A 26,176-nucleotide genomic window follows, 5' to 3' on the forward strand; every position below is an offset into this window, starting at 1 on the left:
TTTTTAAAAAAGAAAATTACAATAACTGTGTAAACATAAAAAGATTCCCAAAAAATGGAGATTTGTTTATTAATTTTTTATTTATTTATTTTTTAATGGTGGAACCTAGTTTCTTCTTTAGACTATGGAAGGGCTGACCGAGATTCTTCCTCTAAGATCGCCCTGGGCTGACTGGCAGAAGTCAGGGATGGCAACAAGAGGGCAGACACTGGCTGCTATAGCTGGAAAGCTGGAAGAAGCAGATGGGTTTGGGGGTCATGACAACGAGCGTTTGGGTCCCTGGGACCTTCCTGATTCCATCTCTACCTTGGCACACTGACTACTTCCTTTGGCAGCATCCTGCGTTCCCAGTAAGCTTGGGAACAAGAGGCCACGCCACACTTCTTGCAGCCTGACTTCATGAGATCCAGCTGCTTCCCTAATCGTGGCCAAACCCCAGGGCCACAGCCGAAAATTTGAGGATGTAGGCAAACCTGTGAAAGGGCAGAAGCCATAGGACCCATGCCACTTGAGAACCAGTCTCTGTCCTGAACTTCTTATTTTATTTATTTTTTTTAAGATTTTATTTTGGGGGGCATGTGGGTGGCTCAGTCAGTTAAGTGTCCTACTCTTGACTTCAGCTGGTTGTGAAGCCTGTTTAAGATTTTCTCTCCCTCTCCATGTCTGTGTGTGTGTCTCCCCCCTCCTTTAAAAAAATAATAAAATAAAAAATAAAATAAATAAAGATTTCATTTTTTTAAATAATCTCTACACCCAATGTGGGGCTCGAATCCATAACCCCAAGATCAAGAGTTGCACTCTCCACCAACTGACCCAGCTAGGCATCCCTGTCCTTTCTAGCTAGGTTTAGGGCCCTTTGTTTGATGCCTTTCTTCTCCATAGCTGAATTATTTTGTGTTTAGCTGCATTATAAAGCCCTACTGGTTTTTAGTAATGCTTGGTATGCATACTGGGTAATGTTTGCTGAGCTCCTGGGATGCAGGCAGGGTATGCATACCTGGCAGTGTTTGCTGAGCTCCTGGGATATAGGCTGGGCAACAGTGAGATGTGCAGTCTCAGAAGGAGACTGCCTGGGTTTGATCCTGGCCCTGCCACTTACTGCCTGTATCACTGTAAGCAGCTGTTTCACCTTGCTAAGCCTTCATGTCCTCATTTGTCAATGAGAATAACAATACACACCCCATAGGGCTGTTACCTGGCCCCATCCATCCAAAGCACCCATTACATGGGCCACCACCTCTGTAAATTCCTCTTAAGTGGTAAGCACTAATGTTCATGTGCCAATAGGAAATGGTACTCTCCTCACCCATCCCCTTCCCAGTTTGCAAACATCAAATTGAGGCCCAAAGAAGTTAAATAAATGGCAGGGATGTATAGCAAAATGGCAGAGCAAACACTGATATCTGGGAGGCCTGCTTCTTAGTTTAGTACCAATTAGTTTCCACTATTTCTAAGAATTGGGTTTTTTCTTTCTTACCTTTTATGCCAGGTAAGCCCCCTTTCTGATGCTCCCCTTGGTTCATTCTGCCATCCTTAGCGGATATTAATTGAGCACCTGCCTTGTGAGAGTATCATGGCCAGCCGTGGAGAGCCAAGAATTGACAGGATCGTCCTTGCGGAGCATGAGCTAGAGTGGTGGCAAATGCAAACAAGATATTCATCCCCACACAATTAAGTCACAAGCAGGGTTATGAGAGCCAAGCACAAGGTGCCGAGATCCTCTAGTCAGGGGCCCTGATCTCATCTGGGGAGTCTGGAAGAGCATTCCTAAGAAAGTGATACTTGCACAGAGACCCTAAGGGGTAAGTTTCCAGGATGAGGAGAGCTTTCTGGAAGCAGTAGCAGCTCAGGCAAAGCCATGGACAAAGAACTGATCTAAGGAATGGGAAGAAAGCCAATGTGGCTGAAACAGAGAGACTGGAGGAAGAGCAGAAGGAGATGAAGCTGGAGGCAAAGGCAGGCCCCTGCACACGCAAGGCTGTGTAAAGACATTAACATGAAAAGGCTTTGAAAGAGGTCAGCCTAGAAAGTGAATGATGGGCTGTGCGCACTTTCAAAGATCACCCAGCCACTGTATGAAGGAAGGATAACGTGGTTTGGAGGATGACAAGGGTGGGAATTGAGATATTGATGTATGGGCCGGGTTGCTAGCCGTATAGATGGAGAAAAGTAATGGATTTGAGAGGTGGTTAGGAGGCAGACCTGACAGAACATATTGATTGATTGATTGATTGATTGATTGATTAATATTTGGGTGGCCGAGGGTAGGAAGCTGATTTGGGATAAAAGGTGGGCCTGCTGAATTTAAGGCATCCATGTGGCATTCCAAGTAGGCCGGTGTGTATGTGCTCCGGAGCTTGGAGGACAGGCCACAGATGCTTCTTTGAGGACCAGCCACTGATCCAGCCAAGACAAGTCCCGCACGGTCTGGCCCGTTTTTTCTGACTCTGGGCTATGCCTCTTTAAAGATTCTGATGAACCGGGGATGTACTGTATGGTGACTAACATAATATAATAAAAAATCATTATTAAAAAAAAAAAAAAAAAAAGATTCTGATGTTATGTTTCTCTTTGGCTTTTCAGGATTCCAGCCAGGCAATTCCTCTGGTGGTAGAGAGCTGTATCCGGTTTATCAGCAGACACGGTAAGCAGGATTCCAGCCGTGCCCATATTTGTGCAAAGTGGGGAAAAACTTCCAGGAATTCTTTGTAGAGTAAGAATAGAGATTGACTTTTCATCCTGATATTCTCAGAACCAAAATACAAGTCTTATTTGTTCACGTAATGTTTGCGACCTCAGAATGGCCACACCTAGACATTGAGAGAAAGGCATCATATGTTTTGAGCCCAAATGCCTCAGCCACTTACCACACTCCCTTTCCTAGCCCGAGAGCGTGTTTTAAATTACAGCCGTGATGTAAGTACAGCTGGTATGAGGTGATGGTGGTGTCGCCATTACTCACCGTCTTTGCGCGTGTCAGAGCCTCCTGCCACACAGCCTGAAGCCTGATGTCACGCTGGCTTTCTGCACTAGACTGTTTTGAAAACAACTCCTTTTGTGATGTTGCACTGATTCCTGATAACATTCGGTTTTTGTTCTGCTTTGGTCTCACTGGATACGACGTCAGCTGGAGCTCAGTGAGCAGTAGTTGGTCTTCAGGTTGTGGCTAACATTTGAGAGTGTTCGGGGGCTGACTCCTCCTCAGCCCGAGTCGGATCACGCTGTCTGCTGCCTGGGTGAAGCTGGACCGCATCAACACCACTCCTCACCAGCTCCTGTGCTGCTTGGACAGAATCTAGGGACGGAGGCGAATTGCCGGAGAATCAAGCTTCTAAGCGTTAAGATGTTTAGAAAGCACAGCTCTCTGACGAGCACTGTGACGATTTCTAGGAACTGGACATCCGAAATTGTTTTGAGTTGCTGTCTTATCTAGTTATAGGAAAAGGGACAGAATGACCTTCTTGCGACTAAAGAGGTATAGAGGTGATTGCTGGACTCAATGGAGAGGTTGACATTTTCTCTCCCTTTCTCCCAGTAGGCCGCAACATCGCTTGGGTTCATTTTAGGAATAGTAATTATTTTAGCATGCTTACAACTTATCTCATTCTCATCAGCTACAATTTTTTCATCTTGTCCCTATTCACTTGAAGTAACAGCATTATCTATCAACAGTCAACAAATATTTATCAAGCCCCTGATCAATGCTGGGCATCGTGCCTTGTGCAATAGCAAAACAAAAACAGGTATTGTAGACTGTTCCTGTCTTTATTCGATTTTATGATGCAGTTGGGAGAAAATAAATAAGCAATCGGAAAGCTAAATAAAAAGAGATAAGCAATAGCCATTCAGAATAGCAGTGTAAGAAATTTCACAAGAGAGTAATGATTAATGATCAAGTAACTGGCAAAGAGAAGTCCAAACTGAGTTCCGGGGAGGAAAAGTTATTTTAAGGGACAATTTAAAGGACAATAGGAAGACGAGCGGCTGCACTCCTACTCTTCCAGCCATGCATTCTAGTCGGTCATCCAACAAATTTATAGAGAGAGATGGATAGCTCATTGTGTGCCAGGAAAAAGTTCCTGCCTTTGTGAAGCTTACATTCTGTCGACGGGCAGATAAGTAGAGGACCAGCTGGTCAGTTAATAAATCGACACGGTAACATACATCACCAACATGGTGATGGTGAGTGTCCTGAAGAAAAGCCAGGCGAAGAGCCAGAGAATGGAGAGTGGACACTGTTCTAGGTGGTTGTTCAGGGAAAGGGCCTAAGGTCACCTCGGAGGGTGACATCGGAGCAGGGTCCTAAAAGAAAGGAAGTGAACCACGTGGTATGTGGGAATTGTGTTTCAGAGAGTGAAGGAACATCGAATGCAGAGATCCTTGGCATAGGCACTCAGGGGGCCTGGGTGGCCAGAGCTGAGACAGGGAGAGGAGAGGGGCAGCAGATGAAGCCAGAGGCTAGACTCTTAGGGCTTCCTCACCTAAGGGAGATATTTAGATTTTATTCCGCGGGAGGTGGGAACCTACTGGAGAATTCTGAACAGAGAGAGCTCTTTAAAAAGAGCTGCTGGATGGAGACAAGGCCATGGGAGGAAGGAGGTGGCTGCAGCGGCCCAGGGAAGACACTACCCGACCGTGGCCAGGCCCAGAACAGAGCAGTGGGGTAGCCGAGGAGGAGATGCTTCCAGATACTGTGGCTCGAAGGTCCCCATCTCTGGCCCTACACATGCAAGGTACATGCGGGGACATTTCTGTAGTGTGGCTCTGGGGAAACAGGTGTGCTCACATGTTGCTGGTGGTCTTGCAAACTGTACAAGCCCTTCGGAGGGGAATTTGGCGACATCTAACAGAACTACGTATGCATTTATCTTCTGATCCAGCCGTTCTCATAGCGGTTTACCCTGAAGGTGCAGCTCCGACAATATAAAGATACATGGGCACCAGGTCATTGGTTGCAACATCATTTCTAAGAAATATTAGGAACAACGTAAATACCCTCACACAGGAGAGTGCCTGGATCGACTGTGGTATATCTGAATGCTAGCCAGTTACCAAAAAACAATGAGCATGATCTCCATGAAACAACACGGAGAGATTTCCAGAATATGTTACCCAGCAAAAAACGCAAAGTGGGAAAGAATATCTACAGCATGCTCCCTTTTATGTAGAAAGAAGGTATAAGAATGCACATATGTCTTCTCACTTCTGCAAGAAGAAATACAGGAAGGATGCGTTTGGAAACAAATGCTTGATTGTTCATCCATAGGAGACGAGTGCGAGATGGAGTAGAAAGGAGGGGGGTGGGTGGGATGGGAGGGCAGTGACATTTCTCTGAACATTGCTGTTTGTGTAATTGTGACGTTTAGAACTACAGTCGTGCTTCCCATGTTGGAAAGATAAATAAACAGATAAATAAAACAAGGATGTGGGTAAAACCCCAAGTGGTATACAAACAGTAACAAGTAAACCTAACTGCAGAACAAAGGAATACCGTAACCACACTGAGGAGCTGAGGAAGCAAGTAACCAAAGTAGCTTTTGAAGACAGTATTTTGATACTATACCGTAAGACAAACAGAGTCGTAAACAAATTTTTATCACAAGGCTATGGGCTATCAATTCTGAAGCCATTTTATGTGTATTCCAGGACTGAAAAATAAGATAAACATATTGCTGATTTAAAGAAAAAAAAGAAAGAAACTCGTACATAGTTGTTCAAAAAACATTTGTTCAGCTAAATTGAACTTTTTCTCCCGAATAGGGTCTCAAGGGATTTCTGAACTCCGTGTAAGTCAGGGTTAAAAATTTTTGTGCGTGTGCATTCTAGTGGAGACAGGTTCCGTAACTCAATTCCAAAAGGGTCTGTGTCCACCAATGGCTGGATTGTGTTCATCCTTACTCTCTTCGTGTTCCCTGGGAGGTCGATGTTATCGTTCCCATTGTAGAGATGAGAACGTGAGGCTCAACTGTAAATGGTGGGTCTGGGTGATCCAGGAAGACTTAAAGGAGAGACATGCGGGGAGTGACAGACTGAATCAGGAGGGGAAGACCCCACCTATCTTAGGCAGAAGGGAGCCAAGTACCGAGAGGCCGTATTGCAGCAACCACTCCAAGAATTCTGTAGGAGAGCGCCCCTTGGCAACAGCCGGATCCAGTGCAGAATGGAAGGTTTTGTGCCACTTCCAAGCAACTCACCCACGTCCGAGTGGTTTTATACTTTTATGGTAGTGTGCACTACGAGCAGATGAAAAAGATCACGACATGTCAGGTTAGTCATGGGGGGCCTTCCACATGCATTCTAATAAAAAGCCCACTGCTTTCCCCCCTCTCTTCTGGAACCCAGCTGTTTATCAGTGCTCCTACTCTCAGAGTCATTAGATTAGACACTCTAAAGATTCTGTCCGCTGAGCCAGAACACATCATGATCCTTCTAAAGCGTAGGTTCCCGAAGGGAAATGGGAACCCAGACCGAGAGGGTCTCGGTGTGTCTCAAGCTTGCTGCCTGACTTCCAGTTAGCTCTCCTCTGATCTCTTCACATCCTGGGCCCATGGGCCAGGGTGGCTTTTCGTTAATGGTCTAATCTACTAAAAAGTACTGAAATGATCCTCTCTCAGCAAACTGTTGGCTTCACCTAGGACACTGAGTAGCCTGGTCCCTGAGATGACATTTCCTTAGGCTATACTGCATTTTTGACAAGTCACAGGGTACGTCACTGTTTCTGTCAGAACCCTTGCTGTTTGCATTCTGTGTTTAAATGACATTATTTCGCTGTTACATCCCATTGGTAACTAATATCGTATCATTACATTGGGACTAATGGGGTTTTAACATTGCCTGCCATTCTCTGAGGAATATTCTGGAGATTCCCTTAGAGGAGCAGACAACTTAAGTCCTATTACAAGCCAGGTAATTAAATTTCCCCCGCTTGCTTCTTAATATTGCTTCAGTTGGATTCAAGATTGTAGTCCTGGCCTGCGTGATTTACCTTCAATGGTCTAGCCAAGAGAATCTGGTCACCCCCGTCACCGAGAGGATAGCCCGAAAACAGTGGGCAGCTCTGTTTTGTTTTCTTATAAAGAAATTTGTTTGAGATTTCCCTGATATGTCAAAGTTTTTGATGAATCACGCCATTACAGAGGAACTTGGACAAGGTGCCCAAGACAGAGACACATGGATCCTGAGAAAGTCTGACAAGCGTGATGTGATTACAGATGCTAGTTCAGTCTGACCCCCGGGGCCAACACTGGATCTCTTCACCACCTCTGCAGCTCCACATGTGGGGCTGTGAGCCACATCCGTGTTCAGACTAGCAAGCGGGTTCCTGTCCTGTCTGCACTTGGCCTCTGGTAGGCCCCACAAGCCTGGTGTTGAGCAGTGAGCACATGATTGCAACCAGAAGGCCTGGGCTGGCCTCCTGGCTCTGGTTCTTGTCACCTCTATAAACTAAGGCTGGTCATCACTCATCACTTCCTTCATCTGGGAAATGGGCGTGCTGGTGACCCCTCCCTTGGTGGCTGTTGTGAGAACCAGTGGATTTATTTCTATGAAAGCATTTCTTGGCAGCAATCACTGCACATGCATTATTTTTTATGATTGTTTGTACTCTAATGAAACCCCAGAGGACAAAGTTTTCACACCCAATGTCATGCCGCAAAATCCACACTCGTTTGTCTTGGGAGGCAAGCCGCAGTCAAGGACCAGTGGCTGGCATGGTATCTGGCTGTGGACTGTGATCACTTGCCTTTTCCTGTCCTCTCTCTTTCCTAAGGATTCAAAACATTGTGCTCTGGAAGAGCCAAACAGTATTCGAACAGCCAAAGCAATCATTGTATCTCAGACCTTATGAAACTCCCCTGAGCCTATCTAATGGCAGGCCTACCATGCCCCCGTTTCCCATTCCTGGCCCTGGGTGACCAAGTGCCAGGGGTCACTTTGTCACTTTGCAGATGGGAACAGAAAGGCAAGGGCAGGGGAAGGAACCTGCTTCCTAGTCTCCCTTGGAATCCGAAATGGAGGCAGGTGTAGACCTCTTTCCCCTTAAGTCTCTGACTCAGTGCTTTCTTAGGCCTCGTATCCGTTCTGGTGACTTCTCCAGCATCCCTGCACACTCTTTCTCCTTCGGCCTGAAGAAGAGAAACGGGGGCTTACATGCACACTGGCTGGAGGACACAGACGTTCAGCGAGCTCGGAACTGTGCTTGTGACTTTGTTTCTTCTTCGCCTTCATCACTTCTCCCTGTCTTTCCAGGACTACAGCATGAAGGAATTTTCCGGGTGTCGGGATCCCAGGTGGAAGTGAATGACATCAAAAACGCCTTTGAGAGAGGTAAGGAAACAGGCTTGAAGATCAGACCAAACGTGTGCCCGCCTCCTGGGATATTGGCTCCACACGTTCTCTCCTGAGAGGCAGCCGGAGGTTAGCAAGCCGCTCTTGAGCCTGAGACCTGCTCCCTCGAAGACGGTCCTCCCCAAGAGGTGCAGGGAGGTGCCAGGGCACATCCCAGTTCCCTCCTCAGCGCCGTTCATCCTGCCTCTCTCCTGCGGATGATCTGCCGAAACCCAAGAAGTTAACTATGATATCGGGGCGGTTTATGGCTTCATCCAGAACCCTTGGTGGCAGTTAATATCAAGGCTAATGCGCGTGTTCATCGTAGCCCATTTATTATCTTGTGGGCTATTAAGGTGATGGGCAAGCTTTGGCAATTTCCGTCACTGTAATGGATATATATAGTTTCAATTTGAGGTTGGTCCTATCATTAAATCTAATTACATCTGATATGAAATTTTCCATAGGGAGCTCCTGTGTGATTGTTCTCCTGTAAGTAGATGTCCTTTGTTGCAAGCCAGGAAGAGTGAGAGCCAGTCAGAGGGGCGAGCCTCCTTGGCCTCATTTTCCTCCCCCAGAGGCTCAGTTCCAGGCTGGCTTCATGATTCTTGTGAGAGGGCCAGTTGCAGTGTCCCACCCTAGACCATAGGGAATGTCCCTGAGCTGGTCTGGCAGAAGTGAATTTATCCTAATGGACCCTTGTGCCTTCCTCTAGCCTTGGGGCCCCTGAGTCTAAGCAGTCTTGGCTTTCTCTAGTCTCTGGTCCGCCCTACTCATGGCCACCATGCTGGGCAGAGAGCATGATGATGGACTCCGATGAGGACTTGGACAGGTCACCCCTTCCATACCACTTCTGCTTCGTCCCGTGTGTTTTTACCTCTCTCACTCTCTCTTTCCTTTTTTGGGGGGCTGCTTATCCTCAGGAGAGGACCCCCTGGCTGGGGACCAGAATGACCATGACATGGACTCCATTGCTGGTGTCCTGAAGCTTTACTTCCGGGGTCTGGAACATCCTCTCTTCCCCAAGGACATCTTCCATGACCTGATGGCCTGCGTCAGTAAGTACACCCTGGCCTCAGACTGCCTTCTGGGCAAGAGCGCCTTGTCGCAACACATAGGGAATGTCCACAGGTCTTTTTTCCCCATAAGCTTTTCAATAATGTTTTTCTTTTTCCTTTTCCTCAGTGAAGTTTCTCCTCCTTGTTCTCAGTCCTTCACCCCTGGTGGGGAGGGAAGAAGGATGACTTTTCAGTAAGAGTCTAGGACCTCAAGTCAGAACTCCTGGTGCTTTCGTTCTGATTCGCTTTAAACTCCTTGCTTTGCTGGGCTTTATTTTTCTTCAGTACAATATATTTCTACTCATACATAAGACACAGTCTTTTTCAGTTACTGGAAGCTCATACATTGGTGCCTGTGGTTTTTATGATATAAAGGGGGAAATTTTTCTGCTTGTTGCTTTATTTTTTTATAATTAAGGTTAAAATGAATCTTTTTTTAATAAGATTGATTTTAAGTGGAGGGGGAGGCGCAGAGGGAGAGAGAGAATCTTAAGCAGGCTCCACAGCCAGCATGGAGCCCACTGCGGGGCTCAATCCCATGACCCTGAGATCATGACCTGAGCCAAAATCAAGAGGCAGACACTGAACCAACTGAGCCACCCAGGTGCCCCTGCTTGTTCCTTTACACATGGTGTGGCTTATCTGCTAGATGTGTTAATATGTGTTCTTTTAGGAGTAAAAGCCCCCCTGCACGTTTAAATGTAGCAATATGGTGTTTTCCTAGAAAGAGATATAGTCTCTACTTTATCCTTATAGGTTCCTGCCTCTTACTCCCAAATTTGGAGCTTGAAAATCTATTCTTAGCCATTTATTTTAGCTCATTATCCTGAAACATCCTCTCTTTTGTTTTCAATGGAAAACAGTCTGTGGAAACTTAGATTTATACCAGGTCATCCTGGAAGTAGACCCCACTGGAATGATGGCCGCAGAGGCTGGAGAAGGCAGTGCCTTTGAAATGGGGAAAAGAACTGTCTTCCTAGATGCACCAGGGTCTTCATGGCCCCCAAGTTTCCAGCTGGGGTCAGTGTATACCCTGAGCATGGTTCCTCTCTGCTGTTGTGAGAGAGAAAGGCCCCAGAGCATTCAGTAAGCTCTCTCGTTTTATTTGTTAAACCACTATTTGTGGAAGTCTAGTGGAAATCAGTTCTGTGCCTGTTAAATATAGGCACCCCTCCAGTCTTCACGTCTTGTTCTAGGACTGAGCTTAGGTAGATGTCTTCAGTGGACTAGGGCTATCAAGACAGTTCAAGATACCCCGGCTGCCCAGTTCTCCCCTAGAGATGTGCTCCTAACCCAGTGCTTTGCACTTCTTTTTCCCAGAAAGGCACTCACAGAAAATGACAATAGTATCCACGTGGCACACTGTAGTGCGGAGGCTGGCCATGATGGAGGCCACCAGCTAGGGCCTTACCTATAATTGGTCTGTCCACAGCACAAGACACAGGAAACCTCGGGTCTTCTCCCCAGATAGCGACTTATGCAGGGATCTGCCATCTCTTGCGTCTGGCCACGTTCTGCCCAACTCCACTGCAGATAAGGAAGGGGGAAGATAACCCAGACCTGTCCAGAGGGAGGTGATGCATGTGTAGAGCGAAAGCGATGGGAGCTACACAGCCCGTCTCCCTCCCCACACGTAGATGCTCCAAGGATGGATGTCGAGCCTGCAGTCATGGCAGGTTTGGGGACAGTTCCTTGTCTGTGGTGGTTTTAATAAGAGAGCGGTAGGTGCTTGGCGAACGTCCGTAACCCCTTCTGAGCCCAAGGAGCATATTCCTTCAGTCCTGTATCAGGAAGCGTCTGGAGCCCAACAGGTACCCTATGGCAGCAGTCCCGCCCCGAGGAGCCCCAGAAATGGACCCCCTTACACAGTGCACCAGTGCTGTGTGGACGCGGCTGCTGTCTGTGCAGCACCTGTGGGTCGTCAGGGCCCCTCACACCATTACTCCTTGGGATCTCAGTTGTGACAGACAATAACACACGGCTGTCTTTTTTCAGCAATGGACAACCTGCAGGAGAGAGCGCTGCACATCCGGAAAGTTCTCCTGGTCCTGCCCAAACCCACTCTGATTATCATGAGATACCTCTTTGCCTTCCTCAATCAGTGAGTAGACTTCCTCAGTCTGTGAGCAGTTGGATCAGGCCTTGGCTTCGGCCCCTGGGAGCTTACCTGTAGAGCTATGGCAGTTTGTCCCGCACCGGGGATATTTTTGGAGCACTGACAGTGTGTGGGCCATGATTGTAGGCTGTGAGAATACCTTGCGAAACGAGACAAAAGCCCTGATACCATTTAACTCACATTCCAGGGTAGGAGACAGACAGATAACAGATATGTCAGGTGGGACGAAGTGCTTTTAGATGAAGAATAAAGAAGCGTAAGTTAAGAGATAGAGTGTGGGGGGTCCAAATGGGGGCAGGGGTGAAAGAGGGAGAGCCGCTGTAGAGGGGTGGTCAGCCAAGGCCTCTCTGAGGAGATTGTGTGAGAGCAGCGCCTAAATGGAGTGACAGAAGGAGCCACAAGGGAAATTCAAGGCCCTCAAGCCCCGAGAGTCATGGTAATAATGGGTTTGGATTTGGGAAGCCACTGGAAGCTTTCTAGCAGAAGAGTGGTAAGACCTGATCTATATATTTTCTTTAAGCCCGTCAACAGCTTTGAGGAGAGGTTACCATCGAGGGCCATGAAGATAAGCAGGGACACCCATGCAGAGGTTAATATGAGGTCTCAGCCACGGGCCCTGGGGACTTAGACAGGGTGGTGGGGAGTGCGTCATGAGGGAGGATGAGGTGGAGTTGGGTTTGGGGTCCATTTGAGCACAGCATTGACAGGACTTCCTGATGGGGAGGATATACAATGTGAGGAAAGAGAAATTCTAGACATTGGCATGAAAAACAGGGAACTAGTGACTCCATTATGGAGTGGAGTTGGGGAAGATGAGGTGTGGAGGACGGAATTGAGACAAGGCACCAAAGCGGCCATCTTAATTTGAAGTGCCTGTTAGGCCTCCAAGGAGAGATTCTAAGTGGGCAGTGGAACATAGGAATCTGATACTCGGGAGAAACCCAGAGTAGAGATACGAGTCTGGAGTCACCGTGTACTGATGTTTTAGCTGGCTACCCGGGGAGTGAGAGTAGCTAGAAGAGAGATCTGAGGGCCAGAGAGGCCCTGGGCTTGGATGGGGCATGGTTTCCTGTCCAAGCAGTGTGTCCTGTCCCCAACGGGGCAGCGAAGCAGCAAGCAAGGGCATGTGGTGCTTGCCCTGTGGGAGCCTCCGTCTTCGTGTGGCTTCCCCTGCTGTGGCTCCCTCAACAACCTAGAGCAGAGGCTGTAAATGGGCAAAGGGAAGGCCAGACAAGGCCCATAGATGTGTTTCTTTTCAGTCTGCTGTGTCTTGAAAACATTGAAACAGTTAAATATTAGGGGATTTTACTTAAAAATACCTGGATTTCTAGCTTCTCTTGGAAACACCATTAGATCCGGCAGTAACGGACGCGAGTTCTGGAAGGAGGCAGTTCTGTGTGGAGTAAGGGCTGCTGCTAGGTGAGGTGGACCCTCCCCGACGCTCCCTGTACCGAGGCTGAATTCGGTTGCCATTTGTCATCACTCTTGCTTCGTGGGTTTTCTTCTTGTGGGGAAACATTTCTCTAGATCCATGAATCTATCAAAAGAGAAAACAAAAATCAGACCAAGGAGCTTTTAGCACAAATTTCTTTGTCTTCCTGGTCAGTTTAGTCTTTGCTTCAAAGGAAGACAGACTTGGTGGCCATCTCATGAGCTTCGGCTTGCTTCCAAGTTCACCGTCAGCCTAGCCCTCTAGACATCTAGGTTAGCAGCCCTGCCAGAGACCTTGCCGGGGCACCCACACCGTCCTTCAGCCTTGCTGCTGGCTGTGCAGAGCCACGGAGGGTCCTGGCTCCGCAGCCTGTGTCCTCCCCGTTGCTGTGTCTGCACCTTCCATTAGCCAGGCCCTGACTCAGCATCACTACGGCCCGCATTCAGAACCCCTCATGACTCACAGGGTATTCACACGCTATGCGTTTTAGGCTGACAGAAATGGAAACTCTGTACTGACTCTTGAGCCAGTCACCCCCTCAGGGCCACCAGTCCTTGTCTCCCCTCACTGACAGACACCTGCCCTCAAAGGGAGCCTGGTCTGCTCCCCCAGGGCAAAAGCATGGCAGGTGGGTAAAGAGGCGGGGACACAGACAGGTCCCGGGGTGACTACGGGCATAAGCACAATGGCCTCATTCTCTTCCCTACGTCTTCTTCCTGCTAAGGGAAGGTGGCAGGGAGCTCGCGGGAGAGGAGGAACCATAGAGGGAGCATCGTGCCGAGCTGGAGCTGGTGGCCACTGTTGTAGGAAGCATGGGAACAACACCAATTTAACCATAACTTTTGTTTTGTTTTCCTTTTTTGTCTGGTTAAAAAAAAGATGTATGTGCTTATCAAAGTATTTCATGGAAAGAGGCAGCACTAATAACTGCAGTGTTTCCTAAAATAATCAGTGGAATTCAGGACACGGGTGAGATTGGATACCACCTTGTGGGGAGATGGCAGGTCGTCAGTGTACCCTTATCAACAGGTGTGGCGACAGTTGACAGGTAGCTCCTGAGGGAGACTCTGCTGGGCTCAGATTTCAGGACCTCTCTCCTTTGTTGTCTGTGTCCTGGGGGGTGTGTACTTTATTTCTGACTCTGGTCTTTCTCTTGGGTTGTACACATCCTCGATCTCAAGGAGCCAGAAAACGAGTATGTATATAAACGTATGTGGAACTCCTTACACAGTGCACCAGTGCTGTGTGGACTCGACCTGGTTCCATATATATATATATATAGAGAGAGAGAGAGAGAGAGAGAGCGCGCGCACGAGCTAGTGTCCTCTAGAGTGCCCAGCCCACTGCATGTCCAGCAGGCCTTGTTAATTATTAACATTATCCTTTCTAGCATCTGTATTACCTACCTATTGCTGTGTAAAAAATTACCCTAAAACTTAGCAACTTGAAACAAAAAGCATTAATTATTATGTCACAGTTTCTGTGGGTCAGGAATCCCCAGTGTAGGCACAGTGTCGCTGGGGGCCCCTGGCTCTAGCTCTCTTGAGGTTGCGGTGAGGGTGTTGGGGGCAGGGCCATCATCTCTCCTGATGGCTCCACTAGGGGAAGATCCGCTTTCAAAGCTCACTTGCGTGGTGCTGGCAGGATTCAGTTCCTCGCAGGTTGTTGGACTGAGGACCTTTCTTGCTGGCTGACTGTTGGCCAGAGGCCTTCATCAGTTCTTCACCATGTGGGCCTCACCATAGAGCTGTTCACAACATGGCAGCTGGCTTCCCTCCAAGCACGTGAGTGAGAGAACACCCAAGACAGAAAGCACAGTCCTTGGTAGCCTAATCTCAGAAGTGACATCCCATGCCTTCTGCCATTTCCCATTCACTAGAAATGAGTCACTAAATCTAGCCCACACTCAAAGGGAGAAAATTACACCAGGGTGTGAAAACCAGTAGGCAGGGACCATGGGGTTCATTTTAGAGGCTGCCTACCACAGCCTGTGTGCTACCCAGTGACTTTTTGCCCCCCAATGAAGTGTCAGTAGCTCCCCGCACTGCAGGTGACTCTGCTCTTTGCCTTTTGAAACCTGCTTTCTCCAGAGGTCAAACAATATAGTCTTCTAGACTCTTGCTAGTCAAGTAAGGTCCACAGACCAGCGTCATCGGCATCATTTGGGAGATGGTTAGAAATGCAGAATCTCAGTGCCCCCCCCAAAGACCTGTGAATCCAAATCCATATTTTAACGAGGTCCCCTGGCAGGTCACATGCTCATAAAAGTCCGAGAAGCACGGCTCTAGATCCTCAAACGCTGCTCTGCCCTCTGAGTAGTGAGAAAGTGAACCGGTGGCGCTTTTCTCCTGATTAAGGTGCCCCGGTGTCTCCAGAAAAGCTGAAGCTTCCTCGAAATCTCACCAGTCTCCAGGTGCCTCCTCATTTGGAAAGATTCTGTCTGAGCTGTTCCTCTGACTTTTACGAGGAGCGTTTTGGCTTCTACATGCAGATGGACAAGTAGAGTTGTGGTTGGGTTCTTAGAGATCCGCAGCGGCTCGTGTGCTTTTTTATTCCCTTATTTAACACATATTTATTAAGCATCTACTGTGGGCCAGGCCCTGTTCTAGGTGCTAGCCATCTAAGAGTACACCAAATAGTCCAGGTGTCCCATGGAGTCCCTTTGGAGTTTCTGTTCTATTGGAAGAAGACAGATCAAACTAATGAGTACACATATCCCGTGTTAGAGGATAAGCGCTGTAGAGAAAAATAAAGCAGCTCAGGGAACCAGGGAGTGCCAAGGGTCAGGGTGAGAGTTTGCTCTTTAAGATACAGTGGTCAGCAGACACTTCACGGAGCAGGGGCCCATGGGCCATGAGGTCGGAGGAGAACCAAGAGAGAATGGTGTCCCAGAAGCCACAAGTGTTTGGAAGAAGTTGTGATACCAGAGATAAAGGTGATGATGACAGGCCAGCTGAGAAAAGGGCTCCGAATTGTGTTAGCAGCAGAGAGAGCATTGGTGACCCTGAGGAGTGTTGTCCTGATGGGGTGGAAGGGGCCAGACCCTGATGGTGTCGGTTCAGGAGAGAAGGGGTGCCACTGATGGATGAACAAAGTCTAGTAGGTCCATACGGTGGGGTGTCGTGTTCAGCGATGAAAAGGAGTGAGGAAACATCCTGCTGGAGGAAAGAAGCCAGTCACAGAAAACCACATGGTGTGGGAGTCCATTTATCTGCTGTGTCCGGAACAGGCAAATTAGTAGTGACAGCAGAGTGGTGTGGCCAGGGGCTGGGGGGAGGGGAGAATGGTGGAAGGGGGGGACTGTTAATGGATATGGGGTTTCCTTTCGGGTGATGAAAATGTCCTGGAACTAGATGGTGGCGATGGCTGCACAACATTGTGAATCTGCTAAATGGCGCTGAATTGTACACTTTAAAATGGTGAAATGGTCAATTTTATGGTATGTATATTTTACCACAATAAAGAGGGGGAGGGGGCAAGAGAGAAGGTATATGCGTCTGCTCAGGCTGCCGTAGCAAAGTACCACAGACTAGGTGACTTCAACGCCAGAAATTCATTTCCTCATGGTTCGGGAGTCTGGAAGTCCAAGATCAAGGTGCCAGCAGGGTCAGTTTCTGGTGAGGAGTCTCTCCTTGGCTTGTAGATGGCCGTCTTCCCTCTGCGGCCTCCTGTGGCTTTCCTCTGTGCACGCAGGGAGAGCTCTGGGGTCTCTTCCTCTGCCTATAAGGACAGCAGTCCTATCGGATTAGGCCCCCACCGTTAGGACCTCGTTTAACCTTAATTATCTCTTTAAAGGTCCTTTCTCCATATACTGTCGCATGGGAGCGGGTGGGTAGGGCTTCAACATAGGAATTTGGGGAGGGGGCACACAATTCCGTCCATAACAGAAGGGCTAGAGCTGAACTGGAGAATCAGAAACAACAGGTACAGACAACTCCCAAATGGTTTTTATAAGAAATGGGACAGTAATTCGGTATGGATATGGGGTTAAGAGGGAATTTTGTTCAGGGGGCAGTATTACTGCATGTCTGTATGCTGGTGGGAATGACCCAGTGGAGAGGAAAAACTAATGATGCAGGACAATTGCTGGACTGATATTCTTGCTGGAGAGAGAGGATGGAGTTCACTGCAGGGGAAGGAAGGCAAAACTTGAGGGCACAGTGGCAAGTGCCTTAGTAGATGTGGGGAACACGAGGAGGCTGACCCGTGGTGTTAGAGGCAAGAGAGTGACGAGGGGAGTGACGGGATGCCTTTGAAGGACCGTCAGAAAGAATCAGCCAGAATTACCTTGGACTTCTTATCTCTTAGAGAACCTTTTGGGGAAGTCGGGGAAGGCTGCAAAATCATGGATTTATAGAGGGAAGTTGTCACGTCTCCTATTGGAAAAGCTTTTCAAGGCCTGATGGATTCTCAGCCTCACGATTTGCCTGGGGCCGTGGTGAATAATACAATTTCTCTTCATCCCTTTCAAACCTAAAATCAACCCTGATGCATTAATATGTTACCCATAGTCTGTTGGTTGTTGCCAAATCAAACCCCGGGGGCCTGTGAAGCTGAAGGTTTTTAAGTGAAATGTCATGTATTTAAAACAGTCTGTCCGAAGCTCAGTATGCCCCCTGAGGATTTAAGATTTCGATTTTGGGATCTAGAGTCTTCAGCTTGATGATGTCTGTGAGGAGAAGGTGGCTAGACTTCTATAAATCAATTGCTGGCAAATGTTGACAGACCTGCTTCCCATTCCCTGACTAGAATCGAGGGTCCTACATCAGGAAGCAGTTCGGATATTATAATTACAGAAAATACGGATTGAGCAACACCTGTGTGCCAGGAACAGTGTTCGTGCTTTGCATGTAATACCTCACTTAAGCTTTACAGCAGCCCCACGAAGGAGGTACAGTGTTTACAAGGAAGAGACTCAGAACCCAGAATACTGTCCTGGCACTGGTATGTGATGGGGCCAGTACTCAAAACCAGGTCTAATTGACTCTAAAATTTTGGGGATGTTTTGTTTTTCTGGTTCAATTTAATCAAAGAGACAAGTGTGCATCATTAAAAGGTAAAAAGTCCAGAAAAGTGCGTGATTAAAAACAAGTTCCTCGCCTCAATCCTGATTTTCTCATCCCTCCCCAAAGCCTGTGTTCCCATTCACTATATTGAACCTTGTTAAGACACACCAAAGAGGAGTTTGAATCAGTTAGAAGAATTCACTAATATCATGGATAGAAGCTCTAGAAATATAGTACAGTTCTTAGAAAAGATGGCATTATGCAAGTCAACACCAAAAAAAATTTTAAAGAGGGACCTGTTACCAGTATTTTCCATTTTAGGTATTTCTTTAAAAATAAAAATCCAGTGTTTGAGTTCTTAAACTGGGCACAGACTTCAGGGCCTTCATGGATTATTAGCACCATTATATTGTATATGAAAGGACATTCATCTGTATGTGTACATGTATGAATTTTTCGGGGAGAGAATCCCTAGTTTCTGTCAAATTCTTGAAGGAGGCTGTGACTAGAACCATGGCTTTAACCCCTCAACCTAGGTATTCCCGTTGTAGATTGGAAGAGAGAGAAGGACCTGGGTTTATATCTTAGTGGGAGTAAGAAATAGAACTGGCCCACGAGACCGCAGTCCACGACGATGTGGCCTGCTCAAGCCCCTGGTCATTGCAGCCACCTGTGAATCAAACGGCCCTTCCCTTAGGAGTCTTGGCAGGGTTGCTTATCTCTCACGGGCCTTCAACTGGGACTGTCAGGGCTAGACTTTGTTTCCCTCTTGACGGCCAGGCTTCCCAGATACGACTGGTTTTCTTTCTTGTTACCAAATGTCAGATCGTACTGAAGAAACGGCCTTCCTCCTCCTTGTCCCTGTTGAGGTTACCAAGGTAATTATCTCTCCTGTCTCCAGTGGTTGACCAAGAAGTAGGCTTGGAAACTTCTCCCAGTTTTTTCTGAATCTTGGCTCTCTTTTAACTCAGGAGCCAGGGGAGGATTATAAAATTCAAACTTTAAGACCTTCTGTAGGGGTGCCTTCAGCTCGGGTAATGATCCTGGAGTCCGGGGATCGAGCCCCACATCAGCAGGCTCCCTGCTCAGTGGGGAGTCCACTTCTCCCTCTGTCCCTCACCCCACTCGTGTTCTATCTCTCTCTCTCTCTTTCTCAAATAAATGAATAAAAAAAGACCTTCTGTGAAGCAGTCCAGCCACTGAGCTCCATAGCCTCACCCATTGCTGGCCTCCTTTGCATTTGACTAGGTCCTTGAGAAGAGTGATTCTCAACCGTGACAGTTTTCTCCCTGTGACAGCTCTTCACATCCATCATACTGCTTCTCCCAGGTGGACAGGGGACGTATGCGAATCTGCAGTAGAGGAGAGAACCATTGGCTTAGAGAGAGACCAGCTTGGTAATTTGAGTCTGGGTGTGGGATAAGCTAGAAATGCACTCTGTCCGGTTCTACAGAATACCCACTCAGAGGAAGACCGCTGAGTCTCAGGCTTCTGGTTCAGCATCAGAGGGCTTCGGCTTCTCCTCAGATCTGTCAGAATCAGGTGCTGGGGACTGCCTGCTGATGCCCATGAGGAAGCAGAACTCCCTAGCAGAGCTCACAACTCTATGACCTGGGGCTGGGGCTGGACACCCAGAGCTGGCCGAGCCTTCAGCCTGGACAAACAGAGACCAGTGGGGGCTGATGAGGCCCAGTGGCTCGCTGAAGGGCTTGGGTCCTTGGCCAAGGTTGGAGGTGTGGCGAGAGCAGCTGCTGGCTAAAAAGGGGGAGTTCCCAGGATAAATATCCAATAACGCAGTCAGACTGCATCCAGAGGAAGCCTGAGCAGAAACCAAGCAGCATGCTGACCTTTTCCTGAATAAATCTTGATTGTAGTAATAGAGGATATTATGAAAATGAAAAACAATTACATTAGCTGTTCCAGAAAGAAATTCACTTGCTTGATGGAATACAAAAGCTAATCGGTTGGCAATTTTTTTTAATAAGTCTAGAGCTTGGAATGGAATATCCCTAGTAATTTGATTATTTTGCTCTGCAAGGAGGTACACCACGCACGATGCCTGTGTCTTCTGACCGTATCATTACGAGGGCAGCCTGAGGGTCTCCATCTGCTCTGGCAGCTTAGTGGGTTGGTGTGTGGGAGTCGTCTCAGCTCTGCAGAGTGGTGTGTTCTCGAGGCAGGGGAGATTTGGCGGAGAAGGTGTGGAGCAGGGCTGGTGATGGGGTGGCAAGTAGAATTCGAACGAGGAGCTGGTGAGAGAGGAGGGGTAAGACTTGTGAGGAGGTGGCTCCCGAATGACCGACCTGGTGGTCATTGTCTTCTCCCCTCGGACTTTCTAGAAGGGCTCCGATGCCCAGAAAAGCAGGTGGCAGTTTGTGGAACTTCTGCTCTTGCTCTTGGCAGTGCCTCCCATGATTGTGTTTTCTGGGCATTCATGCGAGTGCTTTCCAGCTTGCCCCTTTCCCTTCCCCTCCAGTTTATCACAGTTCAGTGAAGAGAACATGATGGACCCCTACAACCTCGCCATCTGCTTCGGGCCCTCGCTGATGTCGGTGCCTGAGGGCCACGACCAGGTGTCCTGCCAAGCGCACGTGAATGAGCTGATCAAAACCACCATCATCCAGCATGAGAACATCTTCCCAAGCCCCAGGGAGCTGGAGGGCCCTGTCTACAGCAGAGGAGGAAGCACGGAAGACTACTGGTAGGGGGCTCTGGGCCGGAGGCGGGGTGGGGGGTGTCCCCAAGGCACACTGGGTGTGGGGGCCAGATGGCCAGGCGAGACCCAAGGGACACACCCAGATCCTCTCAGCCTCCCGCTCCCAGGCACTTCAAGCTGCCAGGATCTGGGGTTGGAGCAGGCAGTGCCCCGCCTCCACCCAACCTATGGAGTAAGTGCCACTGTGTGCCACCTCCCTGTTTTTTATGAGTTCTTAGTGGTGAGGAACCGTTCTGGAAAATAATGACAACAATAATAGGAATGTTAATAATCTCTAGGAAAGGAAAATTCGTCAAGTTGTTTTTAGAACAGCTGTTCATCCGTCCACAGAGTCTCTCAGGCTCCCGCCCTGGGCTGTGTGTTGTCCTGAGACACAGTCCCGGGTCCCAGAAATAAGATTTTCTTTCTTACTGCAAAGAGTTTAGATATGAGGCATAATTCCCTCACTGTGAGTTTGTACAATGATAATTCAGAATGAGTGCAGAAATTTGTGAAGAGAAAAAGGGGTAAGCTCTGTTTTTGGCAGGTGAGGCCTACTTCCACCCTAAAGCGAGATTAAATCCTATGGGGCAAGGTTTTTCATGACCTAGCCTGGGAACAGAGATATAAAAGGAATCCTTAGGGCACATCTTTCCTAGACCCTTCTGTTAGACAATTAACAAATTCCTATTTCCCTATGACAGACAGAGTCACTGTAACCTAGAGAGGCCAGTGACAATCTTTCAGGCAACCTTTGTGGTGGGGATTCCAACCTTGACATGTCTTAGTAAAGGACACCATCCAGGACCCCACACTACACCCCAGGGTACCACTTACAGTGTCATTTTCCCATCAAACACTCTCTCTTTTACTCCCTAACGTCCCTTACCTCCTCCCCCACCCCTTCCATCTTCCCCATCGAATGGCGCTTCAGCCTGGGCTAAAAGCATAAGCCAGCCCAAATCGGATTCTGTCTGAACTCAACATCTGGAACCAATTCAGCAGCCCCATTACTATCCACTGAAGTAGGGGAGGACAGGGGAGGTTGTTTACTTAATTAGAGGCCAGTGGGTCCGTGCTTCTCCCTGATCGCCACAGAGGGAGCCTCCTGCCTGAGGAGTGAAGAGTGATAGTCCTGTGTCTGTGAGTATAAAAATACCACTGACACCCCTGGGTTTGGTCTTGCCCGCTGTCCCGCGGATCCCAGCATCTGGGTCCGAGCTGAAGAAGCCTACACTTGCCAGCTCGGAGAGAAAGCTTTTTGTCACTGACAGATGGTTGGTGGGGACGGGGGAGGTTGTTCAGGTCTCAGCCTACGAGCTGATGAGCTCCAGGGAGCTGTCCTTGTACGTGTGACTTGAGAGTCAGTTTCTCTCCTGCATGAGGGTTGAAAAGCTGCGGAAGTAGTGTTCCCAGTGCCTGCTTTATCTTCCTTCCAAAGTGTGCCCTCCCTTCTCAGATATCTCTGGACCGATCCCAGGACACAGAGCCCCCCACAGCCCTGTTCCCCCAGTCCCAGCCCAGGGGAGCAGACAGAGTCACTGCAGGGGTGGCTCACAGGGGGCACCTTCTGCCAGTTTTCTCTAGAGGCACCCCCCGCCCCCACCCCCACTGTTTGTTGTGCATCGACATTTATTAGCAGCCTCTGGAAAAACCACAAGATTAGTTATGGAATGTTACTATCGCAGACTGGGTGGGAGGCCAGAAGCACCCGAGGATCAAGAGGAGGTGACCTTGGGGAAGAAGGACCATCCGACTGCTGGGCTCACACCCACTCAGAAGGCTCCTAGCCTCTCTTCTTCTTTGGGAGGAGAAAGAAGTGCCAGCGAAGCGAGCAAAGATGGATGAAGGAGGGGAGGGGGAGGGGCAGAAGGGGTGCTAGAGCCTGGGAATCCTGGAGCATGACCAGGAGACCAGAAGAGCCAGGAAGAGGGAGCTCCTGGGCTTGGCCTCTCCGCAGCTGTGAAGAGGAGAGGCCAGTCCCACTTGGCCACGCCTACCAAGCCCTGCGACTAGAATCCCGTTCCCTAGGACTGCCCACTGTTTGGCCTGCAGGGCCTCCTCAGACCGCTGGCATCGGTGGGCTTGCGGTGTGGCGGACGTGTGGGTGTGGAATGGGGCATCGGATTCTAGTGCTACCAGGGGCCTTAAAAATGCATCGTCGCGATCGTCTCACCTTTACGTTAGAGCAGTGGTTTTCCAAGTGGAGTCCTTGGACCAACAATACCCACTTTACGTAGGACTGGCTAGGAATATAGACATTCCAGCTCCGCCCGGCCTTCGAGACTTAGAAACTCTAGGGGTGAGGCAGTCCCCTTTTAACAAGCCATCCAGGACTCCCTGAAGTTGGAGAATTGCCGCCTTCGAGGACGGCCGCATCACTAAGCTGCAGTTCTGCAGGGAACTGAGCCTTTGCCTTGTGTGCCCTTGGGGCCCTGAGCGCTTCTAGAGTGTCATGAAACTCATCAGAGTTTTAGGCCCAGTAAACAGTGAAAAATTGTGCCCACATTTTTGATAAGGAGGAATCCCTATTGATGTTCTCCCAGAAAGTTCTCTGGATTCTGGAGACCCTCCTTGGAACTGACTTCTGAACTGGTCCCCTGGTCTTTGAGGAACTTTCTGAAGGGAAGGAAGAGGCTATAGGCTCAAAGGTAGGAGCCGTGAGGCCAGATGGTAGGTACAGGAGGTGGTAGTACTTTCATAGAATTGCCTGGCAAGGCTCCCTTGTTACTACCAACAGCCCGAGGAAGAAACTTTAGCAATGAACAGGGATTTTGTCTATTTCTCAGAAAGTTAGAACTTCCTGATGTCCATCCCCATCTACTCTGATGTCCACAAGCCAGGAGACCAGGAGGAGAAACAACTTTCCTAGTAACCTCCCTGGCCATTCTCATTCCTCAACCCTGGATGATTCTAGACTCAGTGAACTGTTGAAGAACTTGACCGACTTCCATGCCCTGCCCTCTCGCAGTGTCCAGCCCACAGCAGACTCTTTTTCTCCCTCTGACTCACCTCCCACTCTCTCACCCATACAAGACCAAACCACAAAGCCTAGAGACATAAGCAAAATGAGAAAGATGGAAAGGAAGACCACTTATTAACCACTCCGTCGTGTCTCAGTGATTCTTCACGCTGTGAGGTTATATAGACCACTAGCCTCAATTCATCATTAGGTGGCTGAGGCTTAAAGACATTCAGTCCCTTGCCCAGGGTCACACAGCTACCAAGTGTCAGAGCTGGTTTTCAGGTCCTGTTGTGTCCCAGGCAAAAGCCTAGTGTTTTATTCCACGTGCTCCCTCCAAGCACTAGTTCACCTAGAGAAATAGCCCTTGAGGAGTTGAGTTGTTCTGTATTTTCAGAAAGACTTATTTTATAAATTCAAAAGGGGTTCCCTCTGTCTCAGGATATTCTAAGTCCCAGGCGGTCTCAAATAGTTTTTGCAGCAGGGGCTGGACTAGAGAACCTCAGGGGCCTTGTGTTTCATCATCATCGTCTGTCGTGAGCAATCAGGATGTGGAGCGCGTGAGACAGCTTCCGTGCCCTTGCTCCAAGGAAGCTATGTGAAGGAGAGGACAAGAATTTGGTCAGCGAGGGCTGAGGTCCCCATGACTCTTGCTTCTGTTGCAGTGACAGCCCTCATGGAGAGACTACCTCAGCTGAGGACTCAACCCAGGACGTGACCACAGAGCACCACACGAGCGATGATGGTACGGGGCCCTGCTTCGGGGGCAGCGGGGCCACGGGGGGTGAAGTGGGAGGAAGGGATTGTATAGCCTGTGCTCAGCAGCCCCCTGAAGACAGGCAGGGGGCTCTCCTGTCTCTCATTTACATTCCTTCCCTTTCTTGGAGAGACAGCCCACCCTCTCAGCTAGAATGGTCTCTATGTTAAACCAGAGATGGACAGCTAGACCTTTCAGAGCCTTTAAAGCTTCTCGCCCCAGCTCCCTGCCCCTCGCCCACCTCCTAGCTCCTTGTCTCGCCTGCATCATGTTGGTCCCCTGTCACAGCCTAGACTCCTGCCAGGTAACTGGAGACCAAAGTCAAGGAGAGCTCATTTGAAAAAACTGTAAGCCTGGGGAATAGAGAAGCTGGGTGCCAAGAACCCAACAGAAGCAAGCCAGAGGGGAGTGGGACTCAGGATGCAGAAACCACACGCTTTCACGCCTGCCGACTGGAAAAATTGACCCTTTCCAAAGCACAGACATGTGAGCGCTGTGCAGCCTGGCGGGTGTGCAGCGAGAGGCGGAATGCACAGCTGTCACCGCGGGCCCCTCGGCGGCACCCATGATTTATTAGGGTCTGTCCAGCCAGCACACTTCCCCTCCTTCCAACAGTTCCGCACCTCCATTTCTGGACCGCTCGGGCTCTTGGAAGAATTTTCTGGGCATGAGAACTAAATGGCACAGTCTGTGGAGCTTTCCCTGCTTTCTGCCTTGCTGTGAATTCTGCAGTCGTAGGCCAGCTTTTTAAAGGAGGAAAAAAAATTAGGGCTGCTTATTTGGATGCTGAAGTCAGATGGATCAATATGATAATCTGCCCCATTACAGGAGGGAAGTAGGTGAAGTAGGGAAATTTGTCCCTGCTGGAAGCTTCGTAGGTCTTATCTCTTAATCCTAGTGAAGTAGAGCTGCTGTTTTATAGCTGAGAAAAGAGGCCAGAGAGGCCAAGTGATATGCCCACGGCTGTGCAGAACTGAGATTCGGGATATTAGATAGGCCTTCGGTGGTGTGCCTGCTGTCGTGAAGTCTCCAGCCCCACCTCTTCGGAGCAGGCCCACCAATCATGCTGGCTGGGCTCCGTCTCACCTGTAGGCAGGCTTCCTGTCCACTACTCGGAATATCCGACTTTACCCTCAGGTTCCAGGTTTCTCGGAGCTTTCTTTCTTGCTCTCTGACCTCCCCCCTGTCACTCAGTGCAGAGATAGTGGTAATGATGACAGTAAGAATACTAGCTAATGTCTATACAGTGCTTACTATAGGCCAGGCGCTGTTCTAAGTGCTTTTACCATTGCTACTTATTGACTCCTCCTAACAACTTCATGAAAAAGGCACTGTTGTCTTTTTTTTTACAAACTCACACAAAAATAAAAAGTCATTGCATTTGTAAATCCCTTTTAATTTTCAAATTACTTTTATGTACATTTTCCCTTGTATTATCCACAAAATATATTTCCATATTTTCCTCCTTGGAAAGTAGATTGGGTGAGTTGTTTTCTCCTTATGAAGACTAAAAGCTCATGGTCTGCTAGGGGGAATGGATAGCATAAATAAAATTTGTTGTATTGAAAGTACAATATGATAAATGTTCTGCAATTAATGGAGTTATTTTATGATCAGAAAAGAAACGATGTGATCAGAAAATAAACTTACAAATACAGCATGGTAAGCTCAGCAATAGGGTTTGACGTAAAGAGCTGTGGACGTACCAGAGAAGGTCCCCTTTGTCCTGAGTGGGGCTCAGTCTTTTGGGCAGTGTGATGCGTTCTCCCAGGAGGCCAACTGCGCCCAAGCAAGACAAGACTCCCACCCTGCACGTGTGGTTCAT

General features: G+C 48.6%; 1 protein-coding gene across 6 annotated transcripts in view; it reads left to right on the plus strand.

Annotated features, from left to right (window-relative positions):
- SRGAP2 (SLIT-ROBO Rho GTPase activating protein 2) overlaps positions 1-26,176 on the plus strand; it is a 232,906-nt gene that overhangs the window by 195,313 nt on the left and 11,417 nt on the right. For all 6 annotated transcript variants that reach the window (XM_008699550.2, XM_008699552.2, XM_008699551.2 and 3 more), the window contains exons 14-19: positions 2,584-2,644; positions 8,248-8,325; positions 9,249-9,383; positions 11,379-11,484; positions 20,414-20,638; positions 24,260-24,339. In XM_008699550.2, coding sequence (XP_008697772.2) covers positions 2,584-2,644; positions 8,248-8,325; positions 9,249-9,383; positions 11,379-11,484; positions 20,414-20,638; positions 24,260-24,339 — 685 coding nt within the window. The remainder of the gene's footprint in view (positions 1-2,583; positions 2,645-8,247; positions 8,326-9,248; positions 9,384-11,378; positions 11,485-20,413; positions 20,639-24,259; positions 24,340-26,176) is intronic.

Source organism: Ursus maritimus, unplaced genomic scaffold (assembly GCF_017311325.1).
Source record: "Ursus maritimus isolate PB19 unplaced genomic scaffold, ASM1731132v1 scaffold_2, whole genome shotgun sequence".
In the NCBI taxonomy this organism is placed as follows: domain Eukaryota; kingdom Metazoa; phylum Chordata; class Mammalia; order Carnivora; family Ursidae; genus Ursus; species Ursus maritimus.